The sequence below is a fragment of the Patiria miniata genome, unplaced genomic scaffold, assembly GCF_015706575.1.
Source record: "Patiria miniata isolate m_02_andy unplaced genomic scaffold, ASM1570657v1 HiC_scaffold_1, whole genome shotgun sequence".
In the NCBI taxonomy this organism is placed as follows: Eukaryota; Metazoa; Echinodermata; class Asteroidea; order Valvatida; family Asterinidae; genus Patiria; species Patiria miniata.
This window is the reverse complement of record NW_024037047.1, coordinates 24,071,020-24,087,316: the sequence shown is the minus strand read 5'-3', so window position 1 is coordinate 24,087,316 and position 16,297 is coordinate 24,071,020. Positions and strand designations below refer to the sequence as shown.

General features: G+C 42.0%; 1 protein-coding gene across 1 annotated transcript; it reads right to left on the bottom strand.

Annotated features, from left to right (window-relative positions):
- Positions 1–4,769: 4,769 nt before the first annotated feature.
- Positions 4,770–16,263, bottom strand: LOC119726241 (transmembrane protein 183B-like). Its single transcript, XM_038197867.1, has 7 exons — positions 16,199–16,263; positions 12,345–12,558; positions 10,665–10,757; positions 9,958–10,182; positions 7,979–8,147; positions 6,867–7,127; positions 4,770–5,525 (listed from the first exon to the last, which is right to left on the bottom strand). Exons 2-7 carry the CDS (start codon positions 12,502–12,504, stop codon positions 5,132–5,134), a joined length of 1,302 nt encoding a protein of 433 aa, XP_038053795.1. The 5' UTR covers positions 12,505–12,558; positions 16,199–16,263; the 3' UTR covers positions 4,770–5,131.
- Positions 16,264–16,297: the final 34 nt, after the last annotated feature.

The following is a 16,297-nucleotide window of genomic DNA, read 5'->3' as shown; positions in this document are numbered from 1 at the left end:
GGAGTGTACTGCTCGACACCGTGGGAACGAGGTTGAGCTTGTTGTATATAATCAGTCATATCAACCTTTTGTCATACACCCTTCCTTTTACCTTGTCATTACAGAAGTATTCCCTGTGCTATTTCAGTTGCTATTTTCCTAGCAATATAAAAGTTATTCACCTTTGAACGAGAAGTCGAACTAAAAAAAAACCTAGATTATTTTTTCCTGAATTATTTTTAAAAATAAAAATTTTGCAGCCTGACAGTATGTCAGGGCGGGTTGCTTTGTGCTAAAAATGAAAGCACTTTTTCAGAGGATTACAGACGCCCAAAATCGCTCAGAGTACAACGTGGACATTTTTTTAAAACAACCATACAGGGTGAGTCAAAAAGAGCAAAATCCAAATGTCGGTACTATTATTTTAAACACAACCACCGTTTTAAAGTTCTGTCCACAGATCACAAAAAGGGGGGGTTCTTTCAGCAAAACAAAAACAATTCACACACATCCTTATGTGATTTGTTTTCGTCTTGCTGAAAGAATACTTGCCTTCTTGTGATCCATGGACAGAACTTTAAAACGGTGGTTGTGTTTAAAACTCCGTAACTTGAAAAGTACACGAGTGATTTGAATTATCCTTGTACTAAAAGAAAGCATATGAATTGGGCTTTCATATCCTAGATTTTGAAAGTGCTACATGCAGAACTTCACTAAAACAATGGTCCCGACATTTGGGTTTCGGTTTTTTACTCACCCTGTAGTGTACAAATCAAAAATAGAGGGGGAACAAATAGTTTTTAAAGAACATGGGGCATCATCTTTAACCCTTGTACTGTTGGTGTAGTTTGTTCCAAGTCATTTGTGCATGCCAATGCACTCCAGCAGAAGTGCATTGAAGGATTTTTTGAGTCACCAGGCAAGTGATTTTACCACAAACACGACAGACTTGTTTACTTTGGTCTTTGTGTTTGTTGCCGACCAAAGAGTTTCCTCACAGCATGGCCCAGCTTTCTGTCAATACCCTTTGGCAGTTCTTGCAGTGTACTGTGGTTCACCCCAAAAGTACAGTGGCAGATATTGGAGGGCTGTGCAAAAAAAAACATGGGCGAGTCCCTTTTTCAAATACTGAAGCAATTTGGAGATAATGGAATTAAAAAAACAAACCAAAGTTGCCGTGAAATGCCATTGTCCAGGTTGTAAGTCATGCACCAGCACTCAAAAGTTTGTTTGATTCTGATGTTAGGTGTTTGTAACCCTTTTTTTGTCAATTTTTAAAAACAGCTTTAAGGTGAAAGGTTGCCCTCGTTGTGTACATGAAGTTTATTGAAAGCTTATAATGGATATTCATAAATAACTAAGACAGTTTACTCATTCCTATTGAGAGCCCGTCACGTGGCCAGTCACATGGCCGGTCTTAAACGGTTGATAAAACACAGGCTGGTTGGTTTTAAACACTTTTCGGTGTCACATGAAATTTTGACTCCTGTGAAGTCTGGTCCCTTTTATTGGTTGAACGTTCACAATCTTCACTTGGGCATGTGCAATACTACCAATGAGTCTGTATTTCGAGAGTCTTAAATTCACACTACACTGGCACTGCTGTGTTCTGCGCCACATCGCGCAGTATGCGCCACATCGCGCAGTATGCGCCATGCGCACGCCAGTCTCCATGTTGTTTACGACTACCTGTGAAAGGGACATACCATAACGTAGCTAGAGGGGTGTTTTGCAAAATATGAAGTAAACTTGTTGAACAAAATCGTTGAGAATTTATAATTTTTGACTTGTTTTGACTTTTTGACCGAAAAGTATTGATGAATGGGCATAAATATGCGTTTGGCCGGTATTAAACAAGTCCGTTTAAGACCAGCGTAGGGTCTGGTTGCCGATATTATCAGCGTCCATTCCCCACGTCGATCTTACTAACGGACTTGTTTAAAACCGGCAAAGCACATATTTATTCCCTTGTTAACCTTGCTGGGAAAAAAATCCACAAATTAAAAAACAAAAAAACATTGTGCTGTATATTGCTTGGTTGTACAGGTATTTCAATTCTTAAAATTAGAGTTTAAATGTGTTTAACTTTTGTGAATTTGAACCAGCCAGCCGACCCAGGCTAGCTCGGTGGTTAGGTGGTAAGACGTCTGCACTAGTAAGTAGGAGGTCGTGGGTTCGAGTCAAACCGGAGTGATTTTTTTCTCACAATTACTCGGGACAACACTGAGTATACAGTGTTTAGTAAAATATCTTATTGATGCAAAAATTTGTTTACTTTCATCTTTTTTCTGCTAAGTGAAAAAAAATACCAGACTATATGCAATCACTTTAAATAAATACCTATCACAAAATTTTCAGATGAATAAAAACCCACTTCAAGCAGTTTTGTTGCAACCATGCCCGGAACATATTTTTGTAAGTGCCAAGATTTGATTGTGTAATTTAATGTAAAAAAAAATAATACCGGATGAATTTTTTGTGTCTTTTGTTTCCCATAAATACTTTTATCCTTGTATTTGCTTGTTCTGCAGCATTCCATTCAGACGGTTTATTTTCATTAGTTGTCTCTTTTTTGTCATGCATTTCGTTTTGTTTTTGAATGAATTAATACATGTAGTTTGATTTTCATCTCCGGTGTATGGGTCCCCATTTCCAATAGAAATCTTTGATGAAATAGGTTTGTAATTCAGGCAAAGCCTGTAAAATTAACAGGGAATCAGTCGAGTCCAATTCAACTCGCAAGCTATTCAAATGTCATTTGACAAAGGCATTCCTTTGTTATTGTTCATCCACTGTTACTTGTGACTGGACTTGTGATTTCCTTGAGACTGGACTTGTGATGGACTCGACTACATCCCTGAAAATAGATGTTTAAAAATAACAGCCAAATCTTTTGTGATTTACACAGATTGTACTTACAATGCTACATTTTCCGAGTTAGTAAATAAAATTCACTGTACAAAAATCAGTTTTAAATCGACACGTTTATTTTGTCATGATTTTGGATAATTACCCCCATCCTTCCCAAAATATACAAATTAAAATACAATTTCTTTCTTTTGTGACAAGGCAACGATGGAAGTATTGACAGAACAAAAAAATTTCAGCTTATTAAAATATTCTTTGAAAAATAGATAGAGACTGCTTATTGAACTATGGCTATACATGCGTATTATGAGCTGGATTGAGAATAATTAGAATTATACTGACTGAACCAGATTAATTAGAATATATGGAATTTGTTTTCTCTCAAAGTTATACATATTGAGTGCATTTGATTACTTTCCCCAAGCTTGCTCGTGCAAGCGCGACAGCGTTCGATTTACCTCTCGCGTGACTTCTCGCGCTTACTCGAGCCTGGCCCAAGTAACCGACTCGCCGAGCCGGTTACTTGGGTAAGTATCCCATAAGGCCATGCAATAAATAGCTGCCAACGTGACGTCTGGCGGGTGCCTCAGGCCGAGTCCGAAGCAGCTTCCAGAGCTACGGCTACACGATTGTCAGCGCGTCCCCGCTTTTTTCAATGGGCGTGGACCATTGATCTCCATATATACATCTGTATGTATGGAGATCAATGGCGTGGACCTAGCCTAGCTCTAGACAGTTGATTCGGATGCAGCCTGTACGTGTCATGTCAAAGTTCAACTTTCCAGCTCTTGCACGAAACTTTACCAGAAATCGTTCGTTTAGTTAGCTCCACTGCGCTTGTCTGTCATCACGTGAGGAGCCAGGCGCGAGTAAGCTGGGGGAAGTAATCGAACGCACTCAAAGTCACAAGTAAATTTCCGTTAATAGGGCTGTTCGAATATTTGAATACATATGTTTGATCATCAAACGAATATTCGTATAGTGTTTTGCTGCTTTGAATATTCAAAAACAAAAAAAATACACACACTACACACACTTGACTGTGACGTTACTTTATCATGAAGTTGCTGCGTTTTATTGTCATATGGGACTTTCTTTTGTTGACGGCGGTTCATTGTTTCTATCTTTTTACCAGGTTAAAGCCTTTGACAGTTATAAAATATCAATCGCCGCGCGCACATTTTTACCTGGCGTGCTCTGCATGCAACTTTTAACTGGCGCGGCATGCAGTTGCAGCTGGCAGTTTCGAATACCCGAATATTTGGTCACAGACATTGTCGAGTAATTGAATACCAAATTATTTGAAAATGGACAGCCCTATTAAGAAACGGAGAGAAACAATGCCTTCGTCACAGTGGAGTACCGAAGTGCATGACGTCATTTAGAACCAGAAAACGTAGTGCAAACGAATGGAGTACGCGCGCGTGTTGGTTCACGGCATACATATAGAATAAAAAGACTAGATCGGCAGTGCATCCACACGCGCCCATTCACTGTGCGATAAATCTCCGCCAAGTTTGTTGTCTCTCGTGGACGCGCAACAAATAAACGTAAAGTAATGGAGCTAAATGTATCTTTCCTCCAGCACGTGACTTAGCTCGAGAAGCGAGAAGCTAGAAATGCGCACCGAGTATTTACGCGATACGCACACGCGTTAGCGATGCACGGTGCACGTAAACGACGTTGGGTTCGTCACGTTTTCGCCCATTATTTGTATCTTTCCTCCAGCATGTGGACGCGCTGCCTATCTAGTCTTTTTATTCTATATCTATGGTTCACAGGCTGAATCACGCGCTAATGTCTTATACACACACACATTGTGCGCGTGATGTATTCACTTCGGTACTCCATAGAGCGGCAAAGTGAACCTCAAAATCCTGTAAAATTCTACGGGATGATACAGCACACCCGGGCACTATGTATAGGATCTACAGCGTGTAACGTCCTATTTGCTTCATTTATTTTGAGTCCTGACTGGGCCCATCCAATCAAAGGCAATAGATGGGTACTACGAAGGGGAAAAAAAGCATTACAATTTACAACATACTGGAAAATATTGTGATTCGATGACTATTTATAAAATTAAAAATGGGTAATTCCTAGGGCAGGAGTCTGTGACTAGACTAGTCAGTGTTTGGTACCAAGACTGTCACTTGACAAAACTGGATGCATTGTGCCGTGATAAGAACTCTCGGGCATTTTGGCCAAATTAAAAAAAAATAACAGTTCGTAAAAAGAACAACTAAGGCAACGATCACTGCTTCCTTCTGCAAGCCTTTGGCTCCTATCTCCCGTTCCAAATGTTCATGTTGTATGTGGAAACAGCGCCCTCACATGTCCGGAACTCCTCGTGGAAATGCGGGTGCCACCAGTGGAAAACCCGCACGCAGACGACAGGGTCCAGCACCACGCATGTCTTTTCGCGCCTCCGATCCGAATATCTGCGATTTTTCGGTCGTCCCCGCCCAATCGACGGTTCCTCGAACTCCAGTTTCAGCCGGCTGTACGACATGCCGGAACCGAGTTGTACGGAGGCGTGCGTGAGTTCTTTACCCATAATCCTCTCTGGTTCCAGGTGGTGAGACTGCTTGCATTTGGCCATCAGTATGCACTGGCCGCAGTGGTTGTTAAATTGGATATCCGGATCAAAAACATTCGGCGACGCACTGTTGATCAACCTATTACGAAAAGAAGTCGATATATAGGGTGTGTTTAACAAACAGGGTAATCCAACAAACAATGGATTATTTCGTTAAAGGGACACTGGGTCCTGGAACAGCCCAACTGGGCTACAAAACGCGCTTTGAACGAGATGATGTTAATCGGAAAGAACATACATGTAGGAAAGTAGGATGTAAACATCCACACAACTATCCTTTCAAAACTGGGCGTTTTTGTGTTATTCCTGTATTAGCGTGCGAGAACGAATTTCGGGGTCCACTTTTGCGACCCCATAAATTCGAGCTAGTTGTGATTTCATTCGCAAAGTGTTCGCCTTTTATGGGCGTTGAATAAACATCATATTTTTTGCATTGGTGATTGGAAACCGCTGTTCCCGAGACACACAACGTGTATATCGTACACTGAGAACGACACGAAAAACGTATTCGTGCTCCGTCATGTCCGATGTAAACAACCACGTTTTTTTTGTCTTTTCTCAGTAAGGCCAAAAAAAAAAAATATTCGGTCTCTGGTCAGACCACAGTTCCGGAATTGACGCGGCCACGCGGCTTTTTTTTTTTTTTTTGCTTTTTTTTTTTTCTTCAAGCTTGGATTGTACAGACAATGGCGGGTACTATTTTGCTTTTTTGGTGTCCTCATGTACATTGGTGTCCTCCATAATTTGCCTTGGTGCTTTCGATCATTTGCCTTGGTGCAATTTCCCATTCCTGGTGCTCTTTGGTAAAAAAAATTGAGGAGGTGCGGAAATAGAGGGCGCTGTTGGAGCTACCGCGGAACATTTAAAAAAAAAAAAGATCGACGCGCATGATTAAAATCGACGCGCGCGCTGACCAGAGACCAACATATTTTTTTTTTTGGCCTAACGGTAAGACATTAGGTTGGTTTCCTTTCAACCAGATGTTTGAAATAGGCTAAGTAAACAATCCAAAACATGAAATTTTCGGGGATTTCAGGACCTAGTGCCCCTTTAAAATTATATCCATGAACATGGTCCGTATGTTTACATCTAAACTGATGGTTAATTAAGCAACTTCCCAGTGATGTGCGAGAGTCACTCGTTCACCGCACACATATATTGACGCCACCATGTTTTGTTTGCGTTACATGCTTCATTTCGATTTTCAAGATGGCGTACCCTAATAAAGGTCTATTCATTCATAATGGCTTTTCACTGGACATGCTGGAAGTCTTTTCATGCATCTGGTCTGCACACAATTGGCCAGATTTAGCCCATTCATGGCGTTTTGGGTAATCCTATACAACAGCACTGCCCAGCTCCAGAAAGACGACACTAAGTTGGCCCTATTTGGGACAAGAAAAACAAAAAGGCTACGAACCCACTTTGTTGGAACTTCAGGTAATAGATATGGTTCCCTGCTTTGCGCTTGCTGACGTGGTACATGAAAATCCGGCCTTCCAGCGTCTCAAGACTGTTGCTGCTGAACAGGCCGGTCACCTTGGTGGCGCTGCGTCTCACAAAGGGTGGGTAGAGGAACTGAAGGGCGCGTATGACCAACGAGCGGAGACCGAAGGTACGCTCGATGCTGGTTGGGTAGAGCTCTTTTGGAAGATTGGAAGCTGCCTTTGTGCTGTAATATCTGACAAAGAATGTAAAGATCTATCTTTAATTTCTATCAAGTAATGTCTGTTACGAGCCAGTATGACCCATCAGGCTGGCGTTATCTCCGCTTTCCATGGCATGAAATGACTGAGAATATTTCTATTCCCCGTGGACGCCAGTCTATCGCAGGTTACTCCCCAGCTAATGCCAGTACCCATTTTAATATACTCCTGGGTGGAGAGAGGCAAGTGGGGTGAAGTGGCTTGCCCAAGGACACAGCATACCAGCAGCTGGATTGGAACCCTTGACCCTCTGATTCTAAGTCACGAACATTGACCACCAGACCACACTCCCCAACTAAAATTCTTAATATAATCAAACTATTTTTTTCCGGCCAGGGGAGGGTTAGTAAAGTTGGGTCAATTTACTTTCCTCGCCTCCCACTTCTTCGACACGGGTTAGAATCCAACCCAAAAAAAGCAGATTGAGTTTTCAGTCTCTTCCTGACTCTAATGTTTCCCTACATTTTTTTTGCACAGGATTTCCTCCTTTGGGCAGAGGGGGGGGGGGGGGGGGGGGGCTTGTGCTTAACATCATTAATTAATACACTTGTGATGCTGATTGATCATACACACACATATGCTAATAATCTGTTGAATGGTACGCAGCCACATTTAACGGTTTTCATGGAGCTACTACATCAGGTCTGAAGCAGCTGGCAAAATTGACAACCCCCCCCCCCCAAAAAAAAACACCTCTCACAGGGGGCTTTGAACGAACCCCCTTAATGCCTCTGACTAGTATTGACCTGCACCTTTTCCTTGTGGAATATTCCCCGCAAATCCAAATTCTGAAAAGCTGCCTCCCCTTAAAAAAACAAAAACAAACCTGAAGTATAGTTTTCTCCAGAAAGCTGCCGTGTTAGTCAGTGCGTACGTGTCTCGGCATAGACAGGCGAATGTCGCAACGTCCTCGGGATAAATGAAGGGCGAGACGAGGTACCAGATGACAGAAGGATAGACGTGGGTGCCGGTGTAGCTAGGGGTCAACGTCTTGCCTGTCCATACAAAATTGACAAACACTTTGTGTTTAGAGGGGGGTGTGGGTTATGGTTAGGGTTTGTGACTCATGATCAGAGGGTCAGGGGTTCGAATCAAATCCTACTGCTGGAAATACGTTGTGTCCATGGGCAAGCAACTTCACCCCATTTGCCTCTCTCTACCCAGGAGTATAAATGGGTACCGGCATTAGCTGGGGAGTAACCTGCGATGGACTTGCATCCCATCCAGGGAGAATAGAAATATTCTGAGTCATTTCTTGCCAAGGAGATAAACACCGGCCTGATGAGTCATATTGGCTTGTGACAGACTTTAGTTTTTTTTTACTTTACTAATGATTAGGTCAAAAACATGTAAAGAAATTGACTGCAGCCTCCGGATTGCCGTATCGGCAGTGCTCTACCAAATGAGTTATCAAGCCCTATGTTGGCATCTTTCCATTTAGTCACTTATGTTGTTCAGGGAGGTTCTTTACCCCGACTGAATAGGACACTGCCAATATCCTTGGTTTTTTAGATAAATCTAAACCAAAACCTTGCTGTCTCTCTATTTTCATACATAGAAAGAATACTTTGACAAAATATGTTTTAGTGTTGAAGTTATTTGATATTAAGCAAGTTTGATTCAACTGAACTCCTCTTTGTCATTGACATGATAATGATAAATTAAAAGCAGCGATGTAAATTGGGATCCAATTTGCAGGGAGGCCCTAAGAGAGACCTCATTTTCGGGGGTAGAGGGAAATCAATGGGTTTGTAATCAGGTAGGGCGGGTTTTTTTTTTGGGGGGGGGGGGGAGGGGGGAGGGGGCTCACTACCCTCGGGGACGTCTCTATAGTCCGACGCACAATTGGTCCGACATCCCATTGGTCCAACGGCATATTGGTCTATATACGTTCCATTGGTCTATACGTCCCATTGGTCCAACGTCCCATTGGTCCGACGTCCCATTGGTCCGACGTCCCATTGGTCCGACGTCCCATTGGTCCGACGTCCCATTGGTCCGACGTCCCATTGGTCCGACGTCCCATTGGTCCGACGTCCCATTGGTCCGACGTCCCATTGGTCCGACGTCCCATTGGTCCGACGTCCCATTGGTCCGACGTCCCATTGGTCCGACGTCCCATTGGTCCGACGTCCCATTGGTCCGACGTCCCATTGGTCCGACGTCCCATTGGTCCGACGTCCCATTGGTCCGACGTCCCATTGGTCCGACGTCCCATTGGTCCGACGTCCCATTGGTCCGATGTTCCATTGGTCCGACGTCCCATTGGTTCGATGTTCCATTGGTCCGACCTCCCATTGGTCCGACGTCCCATTGGTCCGACGTCCCATTGGTCCGAAGTCCCATTGGTCCGACCTCCCATTGGTCCGAAGTCCCATTGGTCCGACCTCCCATTGGTCCGACCTCCCATTGGTCCGACGTCCCATTGGTCCGACCTCCCATTGGTCCGACGTCCCATTGGTCCGATGTTCCATTGGTCCGATGTTCCATTGGTCCGACGTCCCATTGGTCTGACGCCTCTTAGGATTAGGGTTAGGGCTAGGGTTAGTCAACCTGAACCAGTGGAACTACACAGTTCATGTACCTGTATTATGTTTCATCGGACCAATGGGATGTCGAACCAATGGGATGTTGGACCATTGAGAAATCGGACCAATGGGACATCGGACCAATGGGATGTCGGACCATTGGGACGTCGGACCATTGGGACGTAAGACTATCGAGAAGAAACCACCCCCCTTTAGTACCAAAACTGATAAAAAGTCAATTTTGTTACAGTAAAGTTATTAAAAATGAAATAATCACCTTTTTCCAGCGGAACTGTGTGACCATTTTCCAGCTCTGGCAGATTTGGCTCCTGGATCGTAATCTCCATCTCAGCACCCTCGCCCCTTGCCTCGTCTCCTAGATCTACAACATCTCCGCTCCTAGCATCCTCCTCATCGGAGAATGCCCTCTCGTACCAATCATCCACAATTTCTTCCTCCGCCTTCGCTGCCAGGATCGCGCTGGCACTCTCGATCTGTTTGACTGTTGTGTTTGCCAAAAACACCAAAAAAAAGCTGGGTAAATTTTAAAAAGTATAAACATGAGAGTCTGTCTGGACTAGTGTTGTAGTTGACTCCATCATAACAAGTCCAGTCACAAGTCAATCACAAATCAATACACAAGTCATTTTCATAAATTCACTATTCTGGTCACCAGTAACAGTGGATGAACAAGAACAACACAATTCTTGACCACAGTAAAAAAAAAAAAAAAAAAAATCAGTGAGATCCGGTTGCTGTGCCATGACAAGTTTTGGCAGATCTTACGTAATCACTGCGACAGTGAATAGAGAGAGGCCAGTTGGGGTAAAGTGGCTTGCCCAAGGACACACCATACAGCCAGAACAGCCATTGACTTTCTATCTCACAAGCTCTCACACGACTCTGGGTACATGTATACAGGTTTTATACAAATTTCATCGGTTACGTGATGGGGAATAACTCCAAACTCGCAATGGAACTCACATTCTTTGTTGACGGAAATTGCAGTGGCCTTACTGGTTCGAGATGCCAATGCTTGACTGCTGGCGTTATCGGCATACGCGTCAATCGTTACATCTGTATCATGCAGATCAAAAGGGAGGAAATCAAGAGACAAACTGAAACTGACTTACATTTTCAGCAGTCACACAAAAAACTGTAGGGAAATTCAAAAAGACCTATAATAATTCTGCATGTGCAGGCAAACTTCAAACTTTCAATGGGCAACAACATAAAGTCAAAGTGGGTTCTACTTAGCCGAATAAAAGTGTCTCAAATACTGGGCTTGCACCACATTTTAGCGGCACATAGAGATATTGTGCTACAGTTTCTGAAAAAGGTTGGGTGTGCTGGCTTTGAAATTTCGTCGCGTCAGTGCAACGAGGTCATTACTCGGATTTCCCTTATCTCGAGTAATTCCCATTTTAAACTTTTGTGGCGCCATGTAAAGTCTTCATTGATAACTGTACCGTACATGGTGCCCTGCCAGACGCAACACAGTGCATCAGGTGGAAAAGAACTGGTGCACTTTGATGCATTCAGCTACCAACACCAGTGCATGAATGGCCAGCTCTGAAACGATGAGAGCTAAGTCCCACTGAACAATGCCACAGTTATATCTTGCTGCGTGCGGTGACCACGGACTCTGAGGCAGTGTGGCCTTGAGACTTTTCCCCTAATGGATCTTGCTACATTTGGCAGGCTTGTCACTTAGTCAAGTGTTGCAAGTTGCTATTTTTGGCTGGGTTCTAGCAAACATACCCTGGAGGGTGAGGGTTATTACACTGGCACGACGATTTAGACTGTTTTTTTCCACTCACTACTCGCTATGGAAGCTAACTACATGTACCTTGTTATTTGTTAAAGGGAATGTAACATTTGCTTTTGCTGCAATTTTCAGAAATAAATGATTTGGAGGATTAGTATGTTATAGAATATATTGTTACACTGACTTGTTTCACGTTTTGGGTTTGTAGATGCTGGAAAAACCAAGAAAACCTATCATGTTCTTGTAGTCTTGTTCCCTGACCCCACTTAAGATGAAACGGAACAATTTAAAGACTTTGGGGATTTGTAAGATCAGAGGTTCAGCCTAGCAGGCTTGTAGTCTTCACAGGTGTGTAATCAATTGCAAAGAAAATGCAGACGAACTAAATATAAAAAATTAGGAGCACTTTTTGAAAAAAGTCAGTTTTCTCCAACGCTGGTCGAAGAATACAGCTTTTCTTGAAAATGTCAGCACACTGCAGGAGCCACAACTTTACAGGGTGCTTTAGACTGTCATTCCCGAACAAACCAGCAAGATATTTCGTGATACTTTGATCATTTCATTTTTTGATGTTTGCAAATGATGTATCTTCCCTTCAATAACCAGGAATATATAAATCCTAACTTCTAGCATGTCTAGACAGTCAGCCCGTTATTTTAAGGGGAAAGTTGGAGGGCGTTTGCCCGACATGACAGCAGGATATTTTTCGAAGGCTACGTGTCATGCATCTATTGTCCAGGTAAGTAGCTGCCATAGCAAATATCAAGTGAAAAAAAAGTCAAATTCAGGAAACGCGTTGTTTTCCGAAATTTAGCACACATCGGGATAGGGGGCTAGGATCTAGCCTCTTCAATATTGCAAATTCCTCCAAAGGGTTTACGGATACAGACTCGTACCTTTCTCATGGGAGAATAGCAAAGTGGTTCGACAGTTGCGACCTTTCAACTTTGACCTCTGCCAACCATCGGAGTTGCTCCCACTAAATCTGTCCTTTGAGTCTCTGTTGTGGGGCGGTGATTTCTTGTTCCGATTCGTTTGTCGATGTCTCCCTGGCATTATGACATGCTGAACTCGGCTGGTGATGCGTCAATCAGCTGAGTTTCCGAGGCCCTGTTAAAGTACGAAGTGGCTATCGTTACGGCAGTCGTTGTTTAGCGCCCTCTACGATACTTTTTTGATACGCACGCAGGTATATAATTATTTGTTTCCACATATTGAAGCGAACAGTGCGACAGCTCAGTCGATAGAGGGTAGGATTTTGCACCGCGAGGTTGCGGGTTCGAATCTCAATTTTGCACTCGAATTTTTTTCCTTTTCTAACCTGAGGCTTTGGAGGATTTTTTTTAAAAGGGAAATAAAGTCTGAATTTCATAACGTTCAAATTCACTTTTTTCCTTCAAATTTTATATTTTCTTGTCATGTTTTTATAAAAGTTGCAGTCTACCGTAACGATAGAAAATGGAAAATGCGTTACGGCTGCCGTAACAATAGCCACTGCGGTTAAAGTATTTCACAGATCACACGTATTCACAGTATTTCACATGTCAAGTAATAATGATATTTTGAAATCTCTTCTGGAATAGTGGAAAGGACACACAAGGTGATATGCCTAAAATCCTTTAAATTAAAAACTGGTACACCGTTCAGACTGTCCGGCTTGAGCCCTGTTAGCCTAAGGCCTGACAATCTGTCAATCTATGACAATCTGAATGAGAAAGGTTTTTTTAGGCCAAGTACAAATATAAACAAATCTATATGTCGTCCAGGCTTTTTTTCCGCGATGGCGGATACCTTCTTTAAGTTTTTCGACTCCTTTGCTGATACTTAGTGATAGTTTAATGCTGCTAAACTATAATGAACATCACTTATGTATACAACGAATATAATTTTTCAAAAGGAAGGGACTGGGAACGATCAACTTGTATTTTTTTTTTTTTTACTATATAACGAACAGCCACTATACAGAATGGATAAAAAAAAATGAAACCAATATATTATTGCTATTTGGAACAGAAGTAGGGCACATGTGAATCAAAGGGAGATAGCCTCCGTCAGGGTTGAATCTCCTCTTTAAAATGACACCCTGATCCTGTCCTTACATTCACGATTGACTGAGCTGTGCCCAATTCTAATTAGTATGAGGCGTTAGAAGTAGAACTTTTGTTTTTGTCTGAAGACTTTAATTGGTTGGCATGGTTGGTTGTAGTCCGAAAATTTGGGACTCTCAATACTGTGTATGAGAGTCCCAAAACTTAAGGTATCCATATCGTGCAAAAGTTTGTGCTGCATAATAAAACCAGTGTGAATCAAATGTGCAAGCTTCTTACTCACTACAGTTTCTTCAATAATCCCCGAAACTTTTGCCTCGGAAAGTTGCTGTTGTGAGCATTGCATCACCAAAAATTCAGCTTTTAATTCTAATTTTACAGAGAGTTATCGAAATCCAAACGTGAGACATCATGTTGATGTGTACTGCAATGCATTGTGCAAAAAGACTCCTCAGCTATAACATTTTCATCGTGTAGATAAAACAGCGCCCTCTTGTTGATCTGAGTAAATGCAAAATGTTTCATATTTTAACAGAGGGCGCTATGTTCATTTGGCCATCGATTAAAAAACAAGTAAGCTGCAAGGCTCTTCCTACACCTACCCAGAATACCTTGGGAATCACACAACCATTTCCAGAGCATGGAGATTGACGTGGATGGTTTTTGAACTGCCAAAAACTTGCCTTAAAATTGGATTTAAGGTCTCAAATTTCGCAGGTGACATGCTTGCAACTAAATCATTTTAATTTATGTGTTGTGTGGGTATTAATTAGCCTAATGGTGAGTAAAAAAACGTCAGTAGTAATTTTGCACGTTTTTATGCACTCACGGTCCCAGTCTGGGTTGGTTGTACTAGCGTCTGCAATTATTCAATCATGATGATTGATGAGATGTACTGTTGCAGACGGACAATGACGGGTTAGGGTTCCACATTTACAATTTGAAACTGAAGTTGAATAATTGACAGGGTCATGACGTCGACAATGGTGAACCACGACATACAAAATCACGATATAAACTTAAAATAGGCAATGATTGGTGGAACCATGGTGGAACGTTGCATCCCGACGCCACTTTTTTTCTTCATATATCATCTTAATCATGGAGGAAGGAATAGACTATTCCTTCCTCCATGTCTCTATTGAAGGCCAGTCATTGCAAAAATGTTGAAACGACATGAGTCTGGCACCGAGAAACATTTCCAATTTTGTTAGGAAATATAAATAAAGTATTTGAAATTGTTCTTGCATGTCTTGAAGACTTGAACTTGACATTGTTGTGCGCTTTCTGGCAATTTGCGCAATCTTAAGAATAAGCGCGCATTCTTAAAAACGAGCGCGCATTCTTAAGAATGAGCGCGCAATCTGAATGGCGCTCATTCTTAAGATTGCGTGGGAATATTACTTGCGCAATTTATGAATTTTGCGCAATCTTAACAAACACTGCACAGCATTATTTTGTTAAATTAAACGTACTATTAGCCTAAAGGTTCAAGGGGAAATAATCATATGACGAGAAAAGAAAATGATATGCTTCTGTACCCGTTGAACTACGATAATTTGAATTCAATTGAAGCCGTTTCTGTCCCCCGATGGGAAGTTTTGTAATAACGGAGGACTGGGAACTAGTCTGGGAAGTGCTTTGTTTAGTCTAGTGAACAAAAAACACGTTAGGCCTATACGTTTTTGTTCAGAATTCTTTCCACCAAACTATTATGGGTAATCCTTACTTTTAGGACACCTCTGTTTTGTACGAGTTCTGTTCAAAACTGACTTTTGCAGATGACTGTCCAGTACCAAAGTGACTTTTGCAAGCTAGAGCAGTCTTTTTACTTCAGATAAACTCATGTTAGTTGTAATTTTGAAAGCACTTTCAAAGAAAATGTGACTTTCCTACCTTTTTTTTGCAGTTCGCCATCTTGCATTTTTAATATATTTTCTGTTTGTCATCGTCGTCTTTAACCCCTCATAAATCAAAGCCCTGCCCTCTTTCTACAAAATTAAACCTGCCGATATTAAAGAGGTGTCATTGCCAAATGTTCAAATGTGCCAAGAAATATCAGAATGTCACTTTTGAGGGTCATTTAGTCAGCTGTTTGGTGAGTCTTTTAACCTTATATAGGAAAGGGGTCCTAAAGGTAAGGATTACCCTATTATGTCTCTTATTATTTCCCCCAATACGCATAATACTTTCATCTGTACCTTACAAATGTCTTTGCCCTGGTGAATTTGCATTGCCACAGTATAATTATTTAAGTACGGCCCAAAACTTAATCAGTGAACGAGGATGCAGCTACTGTACTGAGCCTAGACTCGCCAAGTGCACATGGTGCAGCCGGTTCTCGGCATCGAAAACATCGCTTCTCTTGCTGCGCATTCCAAAGAATGTGCGCTCAGTCTGGAAGATTGGTTTTTTTTTTCGAAGATTGCGAAAGGATCCAGTTGCGCAATCATAAAAATGCGCATGCACATTCTAATATGATTGCGCAAACACGGCAAATGACATGAAAATTATTGAAATTGAAAGCGCACAACAACATGACAAGTTGACTTGGCATAGACTTTGTCTTTGTAGTTGTACACAAGTTAACACAACCACTGAAGCGGCGACTGGGTATTACATTCTTTCCTAATTGTTGAGCAACTAAGTAATTAATAGGCCTTTTATAGACAGGCTGGTAATGGTATTAATAATGTAATTACCTGAAATTCTAGCCCAGCCCAGCTGTATTCAATCGGAGTATGTAATAGCGCCCTCAAGACCTCAAGCGTCATAATGGTTTTGTTTTTGTCGTCAACAGA

Coding starts and splice junctions, on each gene's coding strand:
- LOC119726241 (XM_038197867.1), bottom strand. CDS start 12,504: ATGCCAGGGAGACATCGACAAACGAATCGGAACAAGAAATCACCGCCC. Junction 10,758..12,344: donor GCTATTCTCCCATGAGAAAG/GTACGAGTCTGT, acceptor TGCATGATACAG/ATGTAACGATTGACGCGTAT. Junction 5,526..6,866: donor CTGAAGTTCCAACAAAGTGG/GTTCGTAGCCTT, acceptor TTTTCGTAATAG/GTTGATCAACAGTGCGTCGC.